The 20,640-nt window shown below is 42.5% G+C and overlaps 1 protein-coding gene across 3 annotated transcripts; it reads left to right on the top strand.

Annotated features, from left to right (window-relative positions):
• The first annotated feature begins 6,576 nt into the window (after positions 1-6,576).
• LOC115179764 (transmembrane protein 79) lies at positions 6,577-10,009 on the top strand. 3 transcript variants are annotated; one of them, XM_029741511.1, is made up of 5 exons: positions 6,577-6,661; positions 7,278-8,075; positions 8,336-8,530; positions 8,651-8,867; positions 9,065-10,009. In XM_029741511.1, exons 2-5 carry the CDS (start codon positions 7,430-7,432, stop codon positions 9,264-9,266), a joined length of 1,260 nt encoding a protein of 419 aa, XP_029597371.1. In that variant the 5' UTR covers positions 6,577-6,661; positions 7,278-7,429; the 3' UTR covers positions 9,267-10,009. The 3 variants fall into 3 exon arrangements, with proteins under 3 accessions (XP_029597371.1, XP_029597382.1, XP_029597362.1); XM_029741522.1 differs by having other exon boundaries at positions 6,602-6,710; XM_029741502.1 differs by having other exon boundaries at positions 6,626-6,862.
• The last annotated feature ends 10,631 nt before the right edge of the window (positions 10,010-20,640 follow it).

Genomic DNA, 20,640 nt, shown 5'->3' on the forward strand with positions numbered 1-20,640 from the left:
TTTTTCTGCTTTAGTGTGTGTACTTTACTGTAACTATACTTGGGAGGTTGCTTTTCAACAGTAAAAGTTTAAGAAAAATCCCTGTAGGACATCTTTAAAGTATACTTTTTTTTTGAGATGACTAATGTAACTATCTGGCTCTCATACCATCATGGCCACCTAATCATCCCCAGCTTCCAATTGGCTCATTCATCCCCCCTCAATGACCTTTAACTATTACCCAGCTCATTGCTGTAAAATGAGAACATGTTCTCAGCAACTTACCTGGTAAAGTAAGGGTTAAATAAAATAGAAAATGAAATAATGTCCCCACGATAACAAAAATAAAAAATTTAATTGAAATACTTTAGAATTCCATTCATTTCTATGTAGGACTGCTCATACAGGGTAGTGCCAATATGGCCGACCGGTTGCTTCAAAGCCTCTCAATGGCCAGTACATAGCATCAGCAATCCAGGGTTTATATACATCATTTGTTCACACTTGCTCAGGTGGAACAAACTTAAACTTGTGCATTTTGTTCAGTGCATAATTTCTGAATTGAAAAGTAATCCAAGAAGTAATCATCTACTTTTTCAAAAGTATCTGTAATCTGATTATTGTTATGTCTCGTGGGTTTCATAACCTCGTGTTTATAACAACTCAATAATGATGATAAGGAAACAGGAATTCAGCTCAACCATTTATATGAACGTGCTCATCTCAACATACATTAACCATGATGCTCAGCGTATACAACTACGGTGCAAAAAGTACAACCCTAATACAAAACAATTACAATATTTTTGCAGTTAACGTCACTGATAAGAGTTATTGTTTTTTTTGTAATCAGATTACATGTAACTGGTTATGTAATCAATTACTCCTCAACCCTGCCTACAGGTAGGCTAGGCCTAAAATATCCCTGGGCTGTTCTCTAGGACCTCCGCTCTGTCTATAATCAACTCTCTCGGAAACCGTTTCATTGCACCAAATAAGGTGAAGGAGGAGAGGTGAAATATACAAGCCAACCCTCCCCTAGGAAACCCTAGGAAAATAAACAAAAGCTGTTATAAAAGTGTCATTCCTGGATGGAAATGCTTGACAAACATAAGAGGATGCGCAATGTAGTAGAGTAGACTATATGATTCCCGAGTTGAGAGAATGACATTTCATCATTGACACTGTGCCCAAATGGAATTGTGTGAGTCTTTCAGGTATTATAGCCTATTCAGAATAATATTCTGTATGGTTTCTACTCCACAACACCACACATGAACATTAGTATTCCCAGTATATGACCAGATTACCTCGATTTTGGAACAGGCCCTCTGTGCACTGCTATTATGTGTAGCCTATACATTTGATCCAAAAGCGCATGGCATTTAATTAATTAATCTTACCTTTCATAACACTCACACCAGACAATTTTTTTCTGCAAGCCTTGAGTCTAGACATGTGTCAAAAAATGATTTAAATATACACTAGATGACTGACAGGGGGTGCTGTTTTGAAGCCACAGCGCCTCCATCTTGGGGCTCTCCCACCGTTGGAAATTTTTTGGGGGGAGCTATAGAAATCAAATCAAAGTTTATTTGTCACGTGCGCCGAATACAACAGGTGTAGACCTTACAGTGAAATGCTTACTTACAGGCTCTAACCAATAGTGCAAAAAGGTGTTAGGTGAACAATAGGCAAGTAAAGAAATAAAACAACAGTAAAAAGACAGGCTATATACAGTAGGGACATGTTGAAAATGTCAGTGAAGACACCTGCCAGTTGGTCAGCACATGCCCGGAGCACACGTCCTGGTAATCCATTTGCCTTGTGCATGTTGACCTGTTTAAAGGTCTTACTCACGTCGGCTACGGAGAGCGTGATCACAAAGTCGTCCGGAACAGCTGATGCTCTCATGCATGCCTCAGTGTTGCTTGCCTTGAAGCGAGCATAGAAGTGATTTAGCTCGTCTGGTAGGCTCGTGTCTTGGGGCAGCTTGCGCTTGTGCTTCCCTTTGTAGTCTGTAATAGTTTGCAAGCCCTGTCACATAAGACGAGCGTCGGAGCCGGTGTAGTATAATTCAATCTTAGCCTTGTATTGACGCTTTTTATGTTTGATGGTTTGTCGCAGGTCATAGCAGGATTTCTTGTAATCTTCCGGGTTAGAGTCCCGCACCTTGAAAGCGGCAGCTCTACCCTTTAGCTCAGTGCGAATGTTGCCTGTAATCCATGGCTTCTGGTTGGGGTATGTACAATCTTGGCCAAAAGTTTTGAGAATGACACAAATATTAATTTTCACAAAGTCTGCTGCCTCAGTTTGTATGATGGCAATTTGCATATACTCCAGAATGTTATGAAGAGTGATCAGATGAATTGCAATTAATTGCAAAGTCCCTCTTTGCCATGCAAATGAACGGAACCCCCCAAAAACATTTCCACTGCCTTTCAGCCCTGCCACAAAAGGACCAGCTGACATCATGTCATTGATTCTCTCGTTAACACAGGTGTGAGTGTTGACGAGGACAAGGCTGGAGATCACTCTGTCATGCTGATTGAGTTCGAATAACAGACTGGAAGCTTCAAAAGGAGGGTGGTGCTTAGAATCATTGTTCTTCCTCTGTCAACCATGGTTGCCTGCATGGAAACACGTTCCGTCATCATTGCTTTGCACAAAAAGGGCTTCACAGGCAAGGATATTGCTGCCAGTAAGATTGCACCTAAATCAACCATTTATTGGATCATCAAGAACTTCAAGGAGAGCGGTTCAATTGTTGTAAAGAAGGCTTCAGGGCGCCCAAGAAAGTCCAGCAAGTGCCAGGACCATCTCCTAAAGTTGATTCAGCTGTGGGATTGGGGAACCACCAGTACAGAACTTGCTCGGGAATGGCAGCAGGCAGGTGTGAGTGCATCTGCACGCACAGTGAGGCGAAGACTTTTGGAGGATGGCCTGGTGTCAAAAAGGACAGCAAAGAAGCCACTTCTCTCCAGGAAAAACATCAGGGACAGACTGATATTTTGCAAAAGGTACAGGGATTGGACTGCTGAGGACTGGGGTAAAGTCATTTTCTCTGATGAATCCCCTTTACGATTGTTTGGGGCATCCGGAAAAAAGCTTGTCCGGAGAAGACAAGGTGAGCGCTACCATCAGTCCTGTGTCATGCCAACAGTAAAGCATCCTGAGGCCATTCATGTGTGGGGTTGCTTCTCAGTCAAGGGAGTGGGCTCACTCACAATTTTGCCTAAGAACACAGCCATGAATAAAGAATGGTACCAACACATCCTCCGAGAGCAACTTCTCCCAACCATCCAGGAACAGTTTGGTGACGAACAATGCCTTTTCCAGCATGATGGAGCACCTTGCCATGAGGCAAAAGTGATAACTAAGTGGCTCGGGGAACAAACCATCGATATTTTGGGTCCATGGCCAGGAACCTCCCCAGACCTTAATTCCATTGAGAAATTGTGGTCAATCCTCAAGAGGTGGGTGGACAAACAAAACCCCACAAATTCTGACAAACCCCAAGCATTGATTATGCATGAATGGGCTGCCATCAGTCAGGATGTGGCCCAGAAGTTAATTGACAGCATGCCAGGGCGGATTGCAGAAGTCTTGAAAAAGAAGGGTCAACACTTCAAATATTGACTCTTTGCATCAACTTCATGTAATTGTCAATAAAAGCGTTTGACACTTATGAAATGCTTGTAATTATACTTCAGTATTCCATAGTAACATCTGACAAAAATATCTAAAGACACTGAAGCAGCAAACTTTGTGAAAATTAATATTTGTACGTACAGTCACTGTGGGGACGACGTCCTCAATGCACTTACTGATAAAGCCAGTGACTGATGTGGTGTACTCCTCAATGCCACCGGAAGAATCCTGGAACATGTTCCAGTCTGTGATAGCAAAACAGTCCTGTAGTTTAGCATCTGCTTCATCTGACCACTTTTTTATAGACCGAGTCACTGGTGCTTCCTGCTTTCATTTTTGCTTGTAAGCAGGAATCAGGAGGATAGAGTTGTGGTCGGATTTACCAAATGGAGGGCGAGGGAAAGCTTTGTACGCGTCTCTGTGTGTAGAGTACAGGTGATCTAGAATTTTTTCTCTCTGGTTGCACATTTAACATGTTGATAGAAATTTGGTAGAACTGATTTAAGTTTCCCTGTGTTAAAGTCTCCAGCCACTAGGAGTGCCGCCTCTGGGTGAGTGGTTTCCTGTTTGCTTATTTCCTTATACAGCTGACTGAGTGCTGTCAGTTTATTAAAGTCTATTTTTGCCATGTTTATTATATTCCATATAAATCAAATCAAATTTATTGGTCACATACATGTATTTAGAAGATGTTATTGCGGGTGTTGCGAAATATACCTTAATGCATACTTTTAAATTACATTACGTGAGCTAAATATATATATATTGTATATATAAAAACATTTTCCTTAAAGTATAATTTTTAGAAAGTTCTAATGTTACAGTCCCCACTACACAACATGTTTAAATACATGGAATTATTTCCTTGAAACATTTAATTAAAATACTGCAGAATTCCATTCATTCCTATGGAGGGCTGCTTCTTCTGGGGAGTGCCAATATGGCCGACCAGTGGCTTCAAAACATCTCGCTGGCCAATACACAGCATTTACAAACTAGGGTTTATATACATTACTGTGTCATCGGTTTACTTTCGGCCCCCCATTGTGTGTAAAGTTCAGCTAACGCTATTGTGACCTCTACTGGTTTCATAAGGTCATAACACCATGGCAAACGAATTATTATGCCATTTATGTATAATACCTCTAGTATATCATCCATGATGGGTATGGAAAATGTTTGGCTGGGGCATTTGATTAATCTGAAGGGAAAGTAGTTGGAAGCTATCCACAATAAAATCGTATTACCATGCAGACCTAGGCTGTGTTCAATGGTAATTGAAGTAGTCTAGACGTTACAGAAAAAAAATGTCTTCCCGAAAAAATAAATGATATGCGGGAATATTGCCTAATTAGCCTATTTTAAAGGGATAGTTCACACAAATTACAAAATGACACATTGGTTTCCTTACCCTGTAAGCAGTCTATGGACAACCTATGACAGCAATCCATGCTTTGATTTCAGTGGAGGCTGCTGATGGGAGGACAAACCATGTGTTTGATGTATTTGATATCATTCCACCTTCCCAAGTTCTCTCACGTCACCCCGCTCCTCCGCTCTCTCCACTGGCTTCCAGTTGAAGCTCGCATCCGCTACAAGACCATGGTGCTTGCCTACGGAGCTGTGAGGGGAACGGCACCTCCGTACCTTCAGGCTCTGATCAGGCCCTACACCCAAACAAGGGCACTGCGTTCATCCACCTCTGGCCTGCTCGCCTCCCTACCTCTGAGGAAGCACAGTTCCCGCTCAGCCCAGTCAAAACTGTTCGCTGCTCTGGCACCCCAATGGTGGAACAAGCTCCCTCACGATGCCAGGACAGCGGAGTCAATCACCACCTTTCGGAGACACCTGAAACCCCACCTCTTTAAGGAATACCTGGGATAGGATAAAGTAATCCTTCTAACCCCCCCCCCCCAAAAGATTTAGATGCACTATTGTAAAGTGGTTGTTCTACTGGATATTATAGGTGAATGCACCAATTTGTAAGTCGCTCTGGATAAGAGCGTCTGCTAAATGACTTAAATGTAAAATGTAAAAATTCCACCTATTCCGCTCCAGCCATTACCACGAGCCCATCCTCCCCAATTAAGGTGCCACCAACCTCCTGTGTGTGGTTTAATTTCCCTGCACTGTTTCCTACTGCTAATGTTTCAGAATTTGTGGCACAAATCCCATTCAAGTCATGGGACCGATATAAGCATTTTCCGTGCATAATTTACAAATCATACAAAAGTATAAAAAATGTATCATGAAGTTTATCAAAGTCACTAATAGATTATTTGAACATGATGCGCAAAATAATGCTAATTTCGGTCCCATGACTTAAATGGGATTTGCACCACAAATGCATTTGGAAACAATCAGGGAAACTAAACCAAAGCATGGATTGCTGTCACACCTTGTCCATAGACTGCTTACAGAGTAAGGAAACGAATTAGCAATTTTGTAATTTGGGTGAACTATCCCTTTAAATGCTAGGCAACTAAATAGATAACATCTACTGAGGAAATATGATAGGCCTCTTGTAGATGACACCAACATGTTGATTTCTCTGTTCATCTATACTTCATTCTGTCAGTGACAGGGCTGTGTTTCCACCAATATTGCTTTTGGAAATAGATCCAAGAAAAGGTAACCAACATAAGGTGATTAAAATAGTACACACCAATGCAATAACAAACACATAACATGAAACAAAACATTTACTGTATGCTATATCTACAATTTCTCACTAATTATTTTCACCCCAAGAAAGTCACATATAAATATATGACTGCTTGAAATACACATGTTGCTGTTTTTTTGTACATTAAATGGTTAAATTAAATAATTCAATTATTAAAGGGTATGTTTCTAAAAGACATTAAAGGAAAAGTACGCTAGGAATTAAATATTTTCCTGATAGGAACTATCGTACTTTCCCTTTAATGTTTTTTTTAGGAACATACCCTTTAATAATTTACCTGGCCACACCTGAATTTCCACCCACTGAAAATAAGTTGCACAATAACAATAGAAGTGGAAAAACGATGTAAGAGACATTCCATAAAATTCCCACTCGTTGTTTGATAACCCCTGAGGTTGGGCGAGTATTACATTTTTATGTATTTTCAGTTATATTTTCCAGCTTTGTATAGCTAGCAGTCTTCTTACGTGGTCGGAAAGTCCAACATTTTATCTAGTGCGCTGGTATGAGAAACTTCCGTGTTGTGATATGGAGTGCGCTTTGAAGGTCTGTACTACGTTTGTCTGGACAGTTAACACATTCGGGGAACTTTACAACGCTATTTGTATGTCAACTATATTTTATTTGGTGGTTTTATATTGCAAACGTATTTTCTTTGGTAGTCATGCGTAAATAGGGCCTTTATTTTCTTAGACTACTCAAACAGCACAGGCCATAATGAGATGCATTGGGCGGAGCTTTGTTTGCAACGGACAGGGAAGGATTCTACTTGTCTTATCGTTCTTGGCTTACCTTACCTGTCGTGGAAAAATGTCAACCTTAAGACTATTGTTTGATGATTAATGACACTAGAATGCTGTCTGGAGTTACAGCTTGTCGGTTTTGGGGCATCATCTCTTGCGTGGGAAGACATGTATGACCTACAGAATGTGCACTCTGTAAAATGTACTTTTCTTTGTAGGTGAAGAAGAGCTGTTTACCATCAAACCAATAGAGCTGGGACACAAAGAAAGAAACAGATAATGTGATGCGACTTCAGTCAAAGTAAAAACACTCAATCAAGCATAGACTTACTGACGAAGTCTGGAGACATTGAATACCTAAAAAAAAAATATGTCTGAGATCCTAAGGTCAAACCTGGAGCTGCTAGAAGACCGCCCCTCCAAAACCAGCGGGGTGACTGCTGAACCCCATACCCCAACATGGGGGGCAGAGGGGGAGAAGGGGATTAAAGAATTGGAAGGAGTGGTGGAGGAAGACGAAATGGTTAGCTCGGCTAATTTGGAGCCTACCACTCTGCAATGGCAGGGTGACAGGGATGTAGAGAAAACAACAAAGAACAGAAGTGCATTGACTGTGAAAGAAGATAGGGGAAAGAGGGATGACCCTGAGGGAGAGAGAGTGCACGCTCCTCCTATGTGCACCTCTCTTCAAGAAGGAGGAAGCCGGATGGAGAGCGAGAGAGAGCTGGGTTTGGGAGTGGAGAGGGAGGTGCAGCACCCAGGGCTGTGTAAGCGAGGGAAGAAGGTGCAGGTAGAGATAGAGGTGGAAGATGGTGTGAACTCTTTGCCTGAGAAGGCAGCACAGGTCTTCAACCCATCCGTCACCATCTTACACTCCTCTAGTGCTCCGACATCTCCCAGAGAAGGGGAGGCATTCAGGGATGTGGACGCAGAGAAGAGTCGTCTCCTCGTTTCCCAGGGAACCCCACCTGATGGCTACTACCACGACTGGCCAGTGGAGGGGGGGTCCTCAAAATGTAAAGAGATGCACCAACATTTCATCTTTCTGTCTTTTGGCCTCCAACTTCTCTTTCTCTCCGTCTTTCTCTTTGTTCTTCTCTCCCTTGTTCATTCAGCCACTGTGGCTCTGCTCAAATAGTTTTGCGAGTGCAAATTCATCCTTCCAATCCTCCCTTATTTTGTGGTAATCTGATCTAGAGGGTGGTAATGTTTCTGTTATCTTTCTTTTACTTCAGAGGGCAGAAAGACTAATAGTCTCTCCTTTCCTCTCCTCCAGGTGGTTGTGACTGTGCCAACAGGGATGCTCTCAAAGTGGGGGTGTCTGTGTTCACTGCAGCTCTGATTTTCCCCCTCCTCATGTGGGGGGGTTATGTCTTCCTGCCTTTTGATGCCCCACTGCTGGACAGTGCCCCCCTCAGGCTGGTCTACACACTGCGCTGCTCTGTCTTCGCTGTGGTGCCCATCATACTGGGTGAGTGGCTCATTGGTCATTCAGCACATGTTCTTTACCAGAATTACTCCGGTGTGAACAGCAAGGTGGGTTGAACAACAACACTAACATCACAAGCTAACGCTTGTGTTGTCCTCCTAGGCTGGTTGGTGCTGGGTGTCTCCAGGATGCGGTTGGGGAATGTGAAGCCGCTGTGTGAGGTGGAGGCCAGGGAGGTGGGTGTGCACCGGCGCTATGTGGATGACTCCGTCACCCTCTTCCTGCTCTACTTCCTGCAGCTGGCCGTAATGGCGCCCTACCTGAGCCAGGACCTGCTCAAACTGGTGCCCCTGCTCACCATCATCTTCGCCTTTGGCAGGTAAAGAAACAACAATGCAAAAAAAACATGGTTATTTTGTCACATACACCAGAGAGATGGAGTGAAATCTGTTGTCCAATTTCAGTGCCCAGTCAGTCATAACCCTATATGACATGTGATCTCAATTTAAGACAGTCTGGGCAGACTATAGAAATGACTGCATCTGTCTAATGTCCATCTCTCCTCTGTGCCAACAGGCTGATGTACTGGGTGGCAGCTGCACTGGGCAGCAGTGTTCGGGGCTTTGGCTTCGGCCTGTCCTTCCTGCCCACCGTGGCCATGCTGGGTGCCAATCTCTACTTCATCTTCACCATGGACGCTGGGGGCACCATCTTTGCCCATGATGTGGTTCACCAACAAGACCAACCCCCAGCCTCCCGCCAGAGGTTCTGGGGATAGGGGGATGGAGGAAAGACCGAAGGAATGGAAGGATGGGGAAGAGGGACAGGATTTGTTTTACCTACTGGTGGAATTTAACTTTCAAAGGGTTACTATGTAAACGGTAGTGGATGGTGCTAGTGTGATTAAACCACACTGATGATGTGTAGAGCAGACTGGGCAGTGGTAGAGCAGACTGGGCAGTGGTAGAGCAGACTGGGCAGTGGTAGAGCAGACTGGGCAGTGGTAGAGCATGAACAAACAGTTATTGGAGAAAGGGTGTCTAGGTAATAATTCATCTTCTTGCATGGCATTATACCGTCACTTTAGTGAAACAGTAGAATGTATTCTGTAGAAGACCTGCTCATTGACAGAATGACAGTTAAGCACCATGGAATAATGTTGAAATCACAATTGTCTCAATGCAAATAGAGTTTGTAGATCCACACAGAATTGTGCCACATGGGGAAGTTTTGAAAATAACCAAACCACCGTTTTCCTCAAATATCTAGCTAGGCCTGCTGCAGACAAATAGTTTGCTGAACTGTAATGTTTGGTTTGACAAGTATATCTGTACTTGAGGCATCCTGTAATCTACTGTATTGCATTTGGTTATGATTCTGGTATTACAAGCTAATAAACATTGCATTGACTTTTGGAACGTTTATAGAGAAACTGAGACTTGCTCTAGACCTCTTAGTCAATTTCCTCTTGAAAATGTTCAATATAACCAATCATAAAATCATGTTCTGTGAAAAGGTTGACTACTGGGTGGACATTTTCTCTCATCTTCATGACTGTATTGCCTTTTAAAAGGACGCCCACACATAAGCAATGTCATAACAGCAAACAAATCATTGAAAGATAATTGACTTAGTACAAAGATTTTGACATTGAGAACCATTTCACAATTGGAGAATGTGGATTGCATGGCATTTTGTATCCCCCCCCACAAAAATGGCAGTGACCTTATAGAAATCCAACCAGTCCAACAACTACCTACCTGCCCAGGTGGCTCAACCTCCATGCCTTTATCGCTAATCCTTTCACAATACAGCACAGTCCTGTAAGGGTGATTGTGAATGGAGTTGTTACTTTATATAAAAATTTTATGTATGAAATCTGATTTTTACAGTGTAGGCATCGACTTTATAACTACGCTGATTTCTTTCTACGTTTCCAAGTAAACTTCAGCTAATTACGGTCTGAAACAAAATGTAGAGTCTATTTAATGTCTATCATAGTCATAAATCATAAGAAAAGACTCAAAATGATCAATTATACCTAACAAGTAATGTTTATTGGCCTTTCATTTGTGAAGCTGACGTTTATATTGGTTTGAAAGCCTTTTAGTGACCAATAAAAATTAACAAGCATTTAAGGTAGACCTTTGTGCATTACATTTGTTTGAAATGGGCACCTGTTTTCCGACTGTGTTATTGCTGTGTTTGTAACCAAGTGGGAAGGTGGTATTTATCACAAACGACTGGGAGAAATCCACTTGAACACCCCTCCAACTCGTAATTACTAGTGGAAAACCATAGAGATCCTTAGAGGACGCAACATTGTATCGGTCAGATTTTGGCTTCTGTGAGAGCGTGCGCTGTGCCATTGAGGCCATCTCCATTTTGAAGAAGTACATTTTCTTCTACAACTACGAGTTGGTAAACTGAAAGGGTGCATACATGCCACTTGGAGTGTGTTGTTTGAACAGGTATAAAGCTACGTTTGGCGATTTACTGCCACCTGCAGTTATGGAATGTTTGCTCACAAGTGTAATTAATTGGCTGATCATTCCTGATGACCTGGATGGAAATATATAATCTTTCCTTAACCGGTAGGAAGTCCAACCCAGTTGACTACTTCAAAATGGTGAAAATCCTAATGGCGCTGCCCATGCTAAAACTTGCTTTTGGGCACTAGAGGACTCTATCTCTATGTGGGAAACTCGTCTATCACCCCTGATCGCAGACTTCTCCCACATGCTGACCTCTGACCTCACCTACTAAGGAAATGACCTGGATAACAGGATTTTCGCCAGTTAAATGTAACAAAACATTATTTATAAAAAAGCAATCTATTGATGTGTTTTTTGAAAACTATAATTTGTTTACAAGCATGATAGCTGTACGTTTAGTTTATAGTTGACGCAGCTTGTTGGCCATTAGCTATCCGGAGTTTGTCAACGAGTTCAAGGCATGTGAATGCATCCAACAGGTAATTACAACGTCACCACTGGTAATTACCACCTTCCCACTTGGTTATGAACGTAGCATATTGCCTTGTTCAAAACAACTGGGAACTCGGAAAAATACGAGGTTAAATCATGACTTCAGGGATCTTCAGGTCAGAAAGTCGGGAGCTCTAAAGAGACTAGAGTTCCCGAGTTGGAATTCCGAGTTGGATGACCGTTCAAATATTTTTTCTCCAGTCGGAGCTCGTTTATTTCCAAGTTCCCAGTTGTTCTGAAGGCGTCATAACATCGAACCTATGACGTAGGACTACCGTTTTCGACTAACGGGCTATTTTTGTCGGTGGTCAAATATTGTCCACGACTAACCAAACTTTTAGTTTATTTATTGGTCTGGCCACAAGGAAGTCTGGGTTCGGAATTACAAGAAAGCAACCCCTTGCACGTCAGTTTCAAAGTAGGCCTATCTCATCTGTACCCCAGGGGTATTTACCACTGAAGTTATCGAAGTGAAGGGACAAGAGGAGGAGAATATGGCAGCTGCCCCAGCTAGAAGAAAACACGGAGCGTGTCTGCTTCGAATCAAAGAAAATTGTCCATTGCGAAAATTTAAGAAAAACAGGTGTTACGGTAAGAACATGATTGTTTTCAAGAATTGATGGATAAAAATATATAGCCTATAAAAATGCATAAAATTAACCTACAGACGAATTATACCACCCAGGAAGTTAGGATTGAAGTTGACACTTCAAAGATCCCTGTCGGCCTTGCACTGTATAAATCTGACAGTAAAACGTCTATTGAATTTGTTTGGTAGGCTCTATAGGCCTCAATGCTATAGCCTGATAATACATTAGGGGTAGGCTTATAATAAATAATAATCTTACATTTTAAAGTTTTATTTACTATAAAGGCACACTATAAAATGTGTATATCAAGGGAGCAAATGCACGACTTTTCCACATGCAAACACCTTATATATATATATATATATAGTGCTGAAGGAATAACATTCTAGAAGATAAACATTACATTATGTGTTTACCTGTATACATTTTATGTCAACATAAACATAAACAATGGAGTAATATATCCTAATATTATGATAAGACTACTGTATTTATCAAATTATGAATAATAAGTCATATTCTTCCAAATTAAGGGGTGGGCTATATTGCATTAGTTGAAATTACCAGAAATCTGACTGAGGCTTTAAAATAAGTAGTCAGTGTTGTTAACTGCCAATGCTGATGCTCCTCCACCATTATTTGCCACAGTTTTGAGGAAGTTGGGGGCCAAAGTAGCAAGGCAACATTTAGTCCCAACGTATCATGTGGTTGCTTAAGACTTAAGACTGGCATACCTGTCCGAAAGTACCCGCACTAGTCTACGCCTACACCTCCTGTCAAGTACTTCAGTTGCACTTGCTGTCAAGAGCTGGGTGCCCAGGGTGGGTGCATGTCAGCAGTGTAAAAAGACTTCCTGCATGGTCTCCTCTCCTTCAGCTGGACTGATCTGACCATAATTTTAAGTAAAATCGTTTAAGCTAACATTCTGAAAATTGCTTTCACCAGTCAAATTATTTCACATCAGTGCAGATGAAGGAAATTAGATAAGGAGAGGAAATCAATTCAGAGTATTGATACTTAGGCCTAACTGTTTTGTTTACATTTTCCCTTTGGCAGATGTATCTTCGGCTGGTGGTGGGGTGTGTTGGGGAGACTTCAGTAAGCACCCCATTTCTGCATCCAAAACCAGACCTATCAGCACCATCTATGTAGAGCCCCTCCCTCCCTCCTATCAGTCTATTTACCATCCCCATCAATCACAGGACCCCATTGGTAAGACCATCAAAACACTCGCATGGCCATCTTTCCAAATGTCTTGGAAAGATGGCCAACAGTGAAATGCTTACTTACAAGCCCTTAATCAACAATGCAGTTTTGAGAAAAAAAGTGTTAAAGTATTTACTAAAATAAACTGAAGTAAAAAAATACTAAATAAAAGGCCGATGTTACCTCATGAGTATGAAACCATCAGAGAGGTGAGGAATTTATTATGCAATGATCATGGAAATTAAACGAGTGTGCCAGGTTTCACACAAAAGTTGGCATTTATAAAAACTGAACTTGACATGAAAATGTGCTCACCTTCCCACAAACCTTAGACCATGCGTAAACACAGTTTATAGTAGTTGAAGTATTGCATTGCAAGCAGGCAAGTAGATTAGTATTTTCTGCAAATGGAGAAAATGAACAGGTTAAACAGGTTAATAACAAGATGCAATCATTTGCCATTAGTGAGAAGAGAGACAATCTATTTAGTTTGTCTTTGCATTTGAAAATAATTAGAAATAGGCATTTATTTCCTAGCCTATTATTTATTTAATTTCCATGATCATTGCATAATAAATTCCTCACCTTCTCTGTGATGTTTTCATACTCACGAGGTAGCGTAGGCCTACAACAAGGATACCATTTGTCCCATCTCTGGTTTAATTGGACCCACTTCATAGTAGTAAATAGATAAGCCATTTGAAGTATTTTGCTCTATGCCATCTGATCCGAAGCGAAGTTTATTAACGGTGGAACAGGAGGTTACTTCTGTAGCTTATGTCTGAATACTGTACTTTCACATTACTCGAGGAGACAATATTGCATTTATACACAATCCATATTTTCAGAACCATTGCAGAATAAATGTGTCACTTTTTCTGGCCATGATGGGTTCATATTCCCGAAGTAGCCATAGCCTACAACAAATTACCATGCGCATCTCTCATTTAATTGACCCTTCACTAAGCCCCGCCCCAGAATTTTGGGCAACCAATCGCAGTGCTCCAATGGATAGCAACTGTCGTCGAGTCCAACACCTTGGACAAGCTCACGTTTGAAACGCATCAAAGCCATTTAGGGCTTTACAAAAACATTGTTTAAATGGATAAATAATTTGACAGTGCACCAGGGGTACTTGCTACAGTGATTCCTATAGGGCTGACCCCAATTAGTTGACTGGTCAATTGTTGTTGTTTTCTTAATCGAGCCGTAGCAAATATATAAAATGGCGCCGATAGAGAGGGCAGCCGTGCTTCTAGCCCCTAGGCAACTTTGCAGTATTTCATTTTTTTGTATGTGTTATTTCTTACATTATTAGACCAGAACATTTTGTGTGTTATTACATACAGCCGGGAAGAACCTTTGGATATCAGAGCGGCGGTAACTCACCAGCATTACGACCAGGAATACGACTTTCCTGAATCGGATCCTTTGTTCGTACCACCCAGGGCAATTGGAACTGATTTCAGAAGCTGGTCCAAAACATCGCTAGGGGAGAAGAGTTACTCGGAGTGGACTTCTAGTCCGACTCAGGAGGCGCACACACCACCCACTGCTTCTGAGTATATTACTCGCTAATGTTCAGTCTCAGGATAATAAAGTTGACAAAGCTCTCTCCCGCCCTCCCTTCGGCAAATCTGAGCACGACTCATTTTTTCTCCTCCCTTCCTATAGGCAGAAACTCAAACTTTAAGTACCTGTGCTAAGGACTATTCAACACTGGTCTGACCAATTGGAATCCAAGAAAGAAAATGTAACTGAACTAAATGATTATCGCCCCGTAGTACTCACTTCTGTCATCATGAAGTGCTTTGAGAGACCAGTCAAGGATCATATCACCTCCACCTTACCTGTCACACTAGACCCTCTTCAATTTGCTTACCGCCTATCTAGATCCTCTGATGATGCAATCACCATTGCACTGCACACTGCCTCATCCCATCTGGACAAGAGGAATACCTATATAAGAATGCTGTTCATTGACTATAGTTCAGCATTCAACACCATAGTACCCTCCAAGCTTATCATTAAGCTCAAGGTCCTGGGTCTGAGCCCCGCCCTGTGCAACTGGGTCCTGGACTTCCTGACAGGCCACCCCCAGGTGGTGAAGGTAGGAAACAACACCCCCACATCGCTGATCCTTAACACTGGGGCCTCACAAGGGTGCGTGCTCAGCCTCCTCCTGTATTCACTGTTCACCCATGACTGCGTGGCCACGCACGCCTCCAACTCAATCATCAAGTTTGCAGACAACACAACAGTAGTAGGCTTGATTACCAACAATGACGAGACAGCCTACAGGGAGGAGGTGAGGGCTCTGGAGTGTGGTGCCAGGAAAATAACCTCTCACTTAACATCAACGAAACAAAGGAGCTGATTGTGGACTTCAGGAAACAGCAGAGGGAGCACCGCCCCATCCACATCGATGGGACTGCAGCGGAAAAGAGGGAAAGCTTCAAGTTCCTCAGCGTACACATCACTGACAAACTGAAATGGTCCAACCACACAGACAGTGTGGTGAAGAAGGCGCAACAGGCTGAAGAAATTTGGGCAAACGGCCTACACTCCAGGATACCTACAGCACCCGATGTCACAGGAAGGCCAAAAAGATCATCAAGGACAACAACTACCCGAGCCACTGCCTGATCACCCCGGGAACATCCAGAAGGCGAGGTCAGTACAGGTGCATCAAAGCTGGGACCGAGAGACTGAAAAACAGCTTCTATCTCAAGGCCATCAGACTGTTAAATAGCCATCACTAGCACATTAGAGGCTGCTGCCTATATACATAGACTTGAAATCACTGGCCACTTTAATAAATGGATCACTAGTCACTTTAATAATGTTTACATATTTTGCATTACTCATCTCATGTATATAATGTATTCTATTCTACTGCTCATCCATATATTTATATATTCTTAATTCCATTCCTTTACTTAGATTTGTGTGTATTATTGTGAAATTGTTAGATATAACTTTTTAGATATTACTGCACTGTTGGAGCAAGAAACAAGCATTTCGCTACACCCGCAATAACAACACGTGTATGTGACCAAAACTATTTGATTTGATCATCATTTTTTAAAGTCTTTTTTTATTAGAGCCGCAGAAAATATATATATATATATTTTTTTTATGGCACACGAGACTCCTGTATTATTCGCTCCCATCTCAGTGAACCAATCCATTGTGGAGGCTGAGACTCAAAGGCTCTGCCTCCGCAATGGATTGTCGGATTGACTCTATGGTCAATCCGACATCTGAAGTGGTCTTACAGCATTTACTGTGATGCAGCCTCTGCAGACATCAAGGCTTTCATACTACATGTGCTTAGCGGAGCAGAGCTATTGTGAAGGAAGTTGTCAAGGAAGTGAGTTTGTGTTTATACAAGACGTACCGTCCCCACCTATCGTCAACCAATCATGTCAATGTGGAGCTTTATGGAGCCCTGCGCATTGTTAAAAAATTTGAGAGGTGCACAGCAAAGTGAGGACATACAGTTGAAATCGGAAGTTTACATATACCTTGGCCAAATACAATTAAACTCAGCTTTTCAAAATTCCTGACATTTAATCCTAGTAAAAATTCCCTGTCTTAGGTCAGTTAGGATCACCAATTTGTAGGCCTCCTTGCTCACACACGCTTTTTCAGTTCTGCCCACACATTTTCTATAGGATTGAGGTCTGGGCTTTGTGATGGCCACTCCAATATCTTGACTTTGTTGTCCTTAAGCCATTTTGACACAACTTTGGAAGTATGCTTGCGGTCAATGTCCATATGGAAGACCCATTTGCCACCAAGCTTTAACTTCCTGACTGATGTCTTGAGATGTTGCTTCAATATATCCACATTATTTTCCTTCCTCATGAAGCCATCTATTTTTGTGAAGTGCACCAGTCCCTCCTGCAGCAAAGCACCCCCACAACATGATGCTGCCACCCCGTGCTTCATGGTTGGGATGGTGTTCTTTGGCTTGCAAGTATCCCCCTTTTTCCTCCAAACATAACGTTGGTCATTATGGCCAAACAGTTCTATTTTTGTTTCATCAGACCAGAGGACATTTCTCCAAAAAGTACGATCTTTGTCCCCATGTGCAGTTGCAAACCGTAGTCTGGCTTTTTTTATAGTGGTTTTGGAGCAGTGGTTTCTTCCTTGCTGAGCGGCCTTTCAGGTTATGTCAATATAGGACTCGTTGTACTGTGGATATAGATACTTTTGTACCCGTTTCCTCCAGCATCTTGATAAGATCCTTTGCTGTTGTTCTGGGATTGATTTGCACTTTTCGCACCAAAGTATGTTAATCTCTAGGAGACAGAACGCGTCTCCTTCCTGAGCGCTATGAAGGCTGCGTGGTCCCATGGTGTTTAGACTTGCGTACTATTGTTTGTACAGATGAACGTGGTACCTTCAGGCATTTGGAAATTGCTCCCAAGGATGAACCAGACTTGTGGACTTCAACTGTATGTAGCCAATGTGATTTATAAGATATTTATTTTTATCAGGATATTTTCTAATTGCAGGGTGCAATGTTTTTATTTGTTGGCTTTATGTAGTCTATTTTTATATAGTTGGCAATGGCAATATGTTACCTTTTAGATTTGTATAATTTTCATTTAGATATCATTTTGATTAACCACATGACAATGATTTTGAGATACGAATATAAATGAAATGAAACTGTTCCACGAAAATGTGCATATGAAAACCATAACTGGCACACAGATCGGTATTAGCATTCCACGTGAGAAAGGTTGCCGACTCCTCGTGTAGCCTATTACCGGCAACTTCAGGAGAATAATGGCAGTCCACTACAACAAACCAGAGAGTCTCCTGATTAGCAAGGGGTACTCTGTGTTTAATTTCATTGTGTATTAAATACACAGTTTGAGATCATTGTGAGGGGATTTTGCCAGTAATGAGTGGAATTGGGCTTCCTGGGAAAATTATGCCCGAGGTTGCAACAGTAACTAAGAGGGGCGGCAAAATTTTTTGTATAATGTTTTTGTTGTATTTTTTACCCCTTTTCCTCCCCAATTGGTAGTTACAGTCTTGTCCCATCGCTGCTACTCCCTTACGGACTCGGGAGAAGCAAAGGTCGAGAGCCATGCGTCCTCCGAAATACGACTCTGCCAGAGGAAACACTGTCCAGCTGGCAGGCGCCCGAAGTCAGCTTGCAGGCACCCGGCCCACCACAAGGAGTCGCTGGAACGCGATGCGACAAGGAAATCCCGGCCGGCCAAACCCTCCCCTAACCTGGACGACGCTGCCCCGCCTCATGGGTCTCTCGGTCACGGCCTGATGTGAAACAGTCTGGGATCGAATCCGGGTCTATAGTGACGCCTCAAGCACTGCGATGCAGTGCCTTGGACCACTGCACCACGTGGGAGGCCTTTCAGGCAGAATTGTAATGCTTGTTCACGCGCGCAGTTTCAGAACGGGTCTGATTTATAATGGAAACCAGCACCAAGTTTATAAATCTCTATTTTTGTATGTGCTCAGTCTTTTCAGAAATGCCGCATACAGATTTTTTGTGTGAAATTTACACAAACGGTTATGAGACTCCAGGTGAATCCATGTGAAAGCTATGATCCCTTAAATCCACTTCAATCAGTGTTGATGAAGGGGAGGATTATTTTTAAGCCTTGAGACATGGATTGTGTATATGTGCCTTTCAGAGGGTGAATGGGCAAGACAACAGATTTAAGTGCCTTTGAACGGGTTATGGTAGTATGTCCCAGGCGCACCGGTTTGTGTCAAGAACTGCAATGCTGCTGGGTTTTTCATGCTCAACACTTTCCCATGTTTATCAAGAATAGTCCAGTACCCATAGGACATCCAGCCAGCTTGACAACTTTTGGAAGCATTGGATCGGGCATGGGCCAGCATCCCTGTGGAACGCGACACCTTATAGAGTCCAAGGAAGGTGTTTCTAATGTTTGGTATGCTCAGTTTATACTTTACTGCTCACTGATCACTTCCCTTTTTCTGGCCCTCCGCTGAGAGCAGCCGTGGATATGGAGGTGGTCCGACCCCAAGCTGCTATTACGGGGGTTATGAGTCTCCCCCCATCCTCTGTACTGACTCCAGGGCCTCTGGTTCCCAACCTCCAGCCTGCCTGCCAGCACAGACGCCTCCCCTCCGCAGCACCCAGTGAGGCCAGCATGGGTGAGTCAACACACTTAACAGCGGGTGCCATCTGTAATTTTTCCCCCCCTTAATTAAACCGTGTCAGACACAGATACGTAGGTTTTAAAAAGTCATATCATGCTCAAAAAGCTAAATCAAAGGATAAATACTCACACACTGTTGAAGAGTTTGGAAAAATTCAGATGCTAATACCTTCATTGCTTTGTAACGATGACTAACGTGCCGATTTCCTCTCCAGAGCTGGACAGCGGTGTCGACCCAGAGACTGGAGAGAGAGCCCAGAGATGACAACACCACTCTTCCGCTGTTTCTACTGGCCTGATCCTAGAGATCTGGGTCAGATATATTCAGTGTTGCAGATATGTCTAGAACAGGTCAAGTGGTTTGGAACCTGGCTGTACAGACTATCCCAATGTTGTGAAATACTTTTCTCATCTTCTTTACATTGGGAGGTGAACAAGCTTTAAAAAGTATCCATCAAGGAATATGAGGGGAAGTTTTTTTTATTCGGGTGTATTGAGGCTTTTGGTACACTGCCATCTGCTTCTGTACAGGGCAGGGAAAGGCAAACCTTTAAATACTTTAATGGCATTTCATTGCTCCCTTTTCTCATATTCTGAGCCACTGGCCAGATGAGACAACAAAGAAGGTTCCCTTCATTTAGCTTTGAATGGTCTTCTCAGGTCAGCGTATAGAGACGAAGCCCAGGAATCCATGTACTTGCACGGTCTGTTGACATGTACAGTACCAGTCAAAAGTTTGGACACACCTACTCATTCAAGGGTTTTTCCTTTTTTCTACATTGTAGAATAATAGTGATGACATCAAAACTATGAAATAACACATATGGAATCATGTAGTAACCAAAAGTGTTAAATAAATCACAATATATTTAATATTTAGATTCTTCAAAGTAGCCACCCTTTGCCTTGACAGCTTTGCACTCTTGACATTCTCTCAACCAGCTTCACCTGGAATGCTTTTCCAACAGTCTTGAAGGAGTTCTCACATATGCTGAGCACTTGTTGGCTGCTTTTCCTTCACTCTGCGGTCTAACTCTTCCCAAGCCATCTCAATTGGGTTGAGTTGGGTGATTGTGGAGGCCAGGTCATCTGATGCAGCACTTCATCACTCTCCTTGGTCAAATAGCCCTTACACAGTCTGGAGGTGTGTTGGGTCATTGCCCTGTTGAAAAACAAATGATAGTCCCACTAAGCGC

The sequence above is a fragment of the Salmo trutta genome, chromosome 3, assembly GCF_901001165.1.
Source record: "Salmo trutta chromosome 3, fSalTru1.1, whole genome shotgun sequence".
Lineage (NCBI taxonomy): Eukaryota > Metazoa > Chordata > Actinopteri > Salmoniformes > Salmonidae > Salmo > Salmo trutta.

Bases quoted from the DNA above. Each gene is read 5' to 3' on its own strand.
- LOC115179764 (XM_029741511.1), top strand. From the start codon at position 7,430: ATGTCTGAGATCCTAAGGTCAAACCTGGAGCTGCTAGAAGACCGCCCC. The intron at 8,531-8,650 runs GTGAGTGGCTCA...TTGTCCTCCTAG, and splicing joins TGTGGTGCCCATCATACTGG to GCTGGTTGGTGCTGGGTGTC. The intron at 8,868-9,064 runs GTAAAGAAACAA...CTGTGCCAACAG, and splicing joins ATCATCTTCGCCTTTGGCAG to GCTGATGTACTGGGTGGCAG.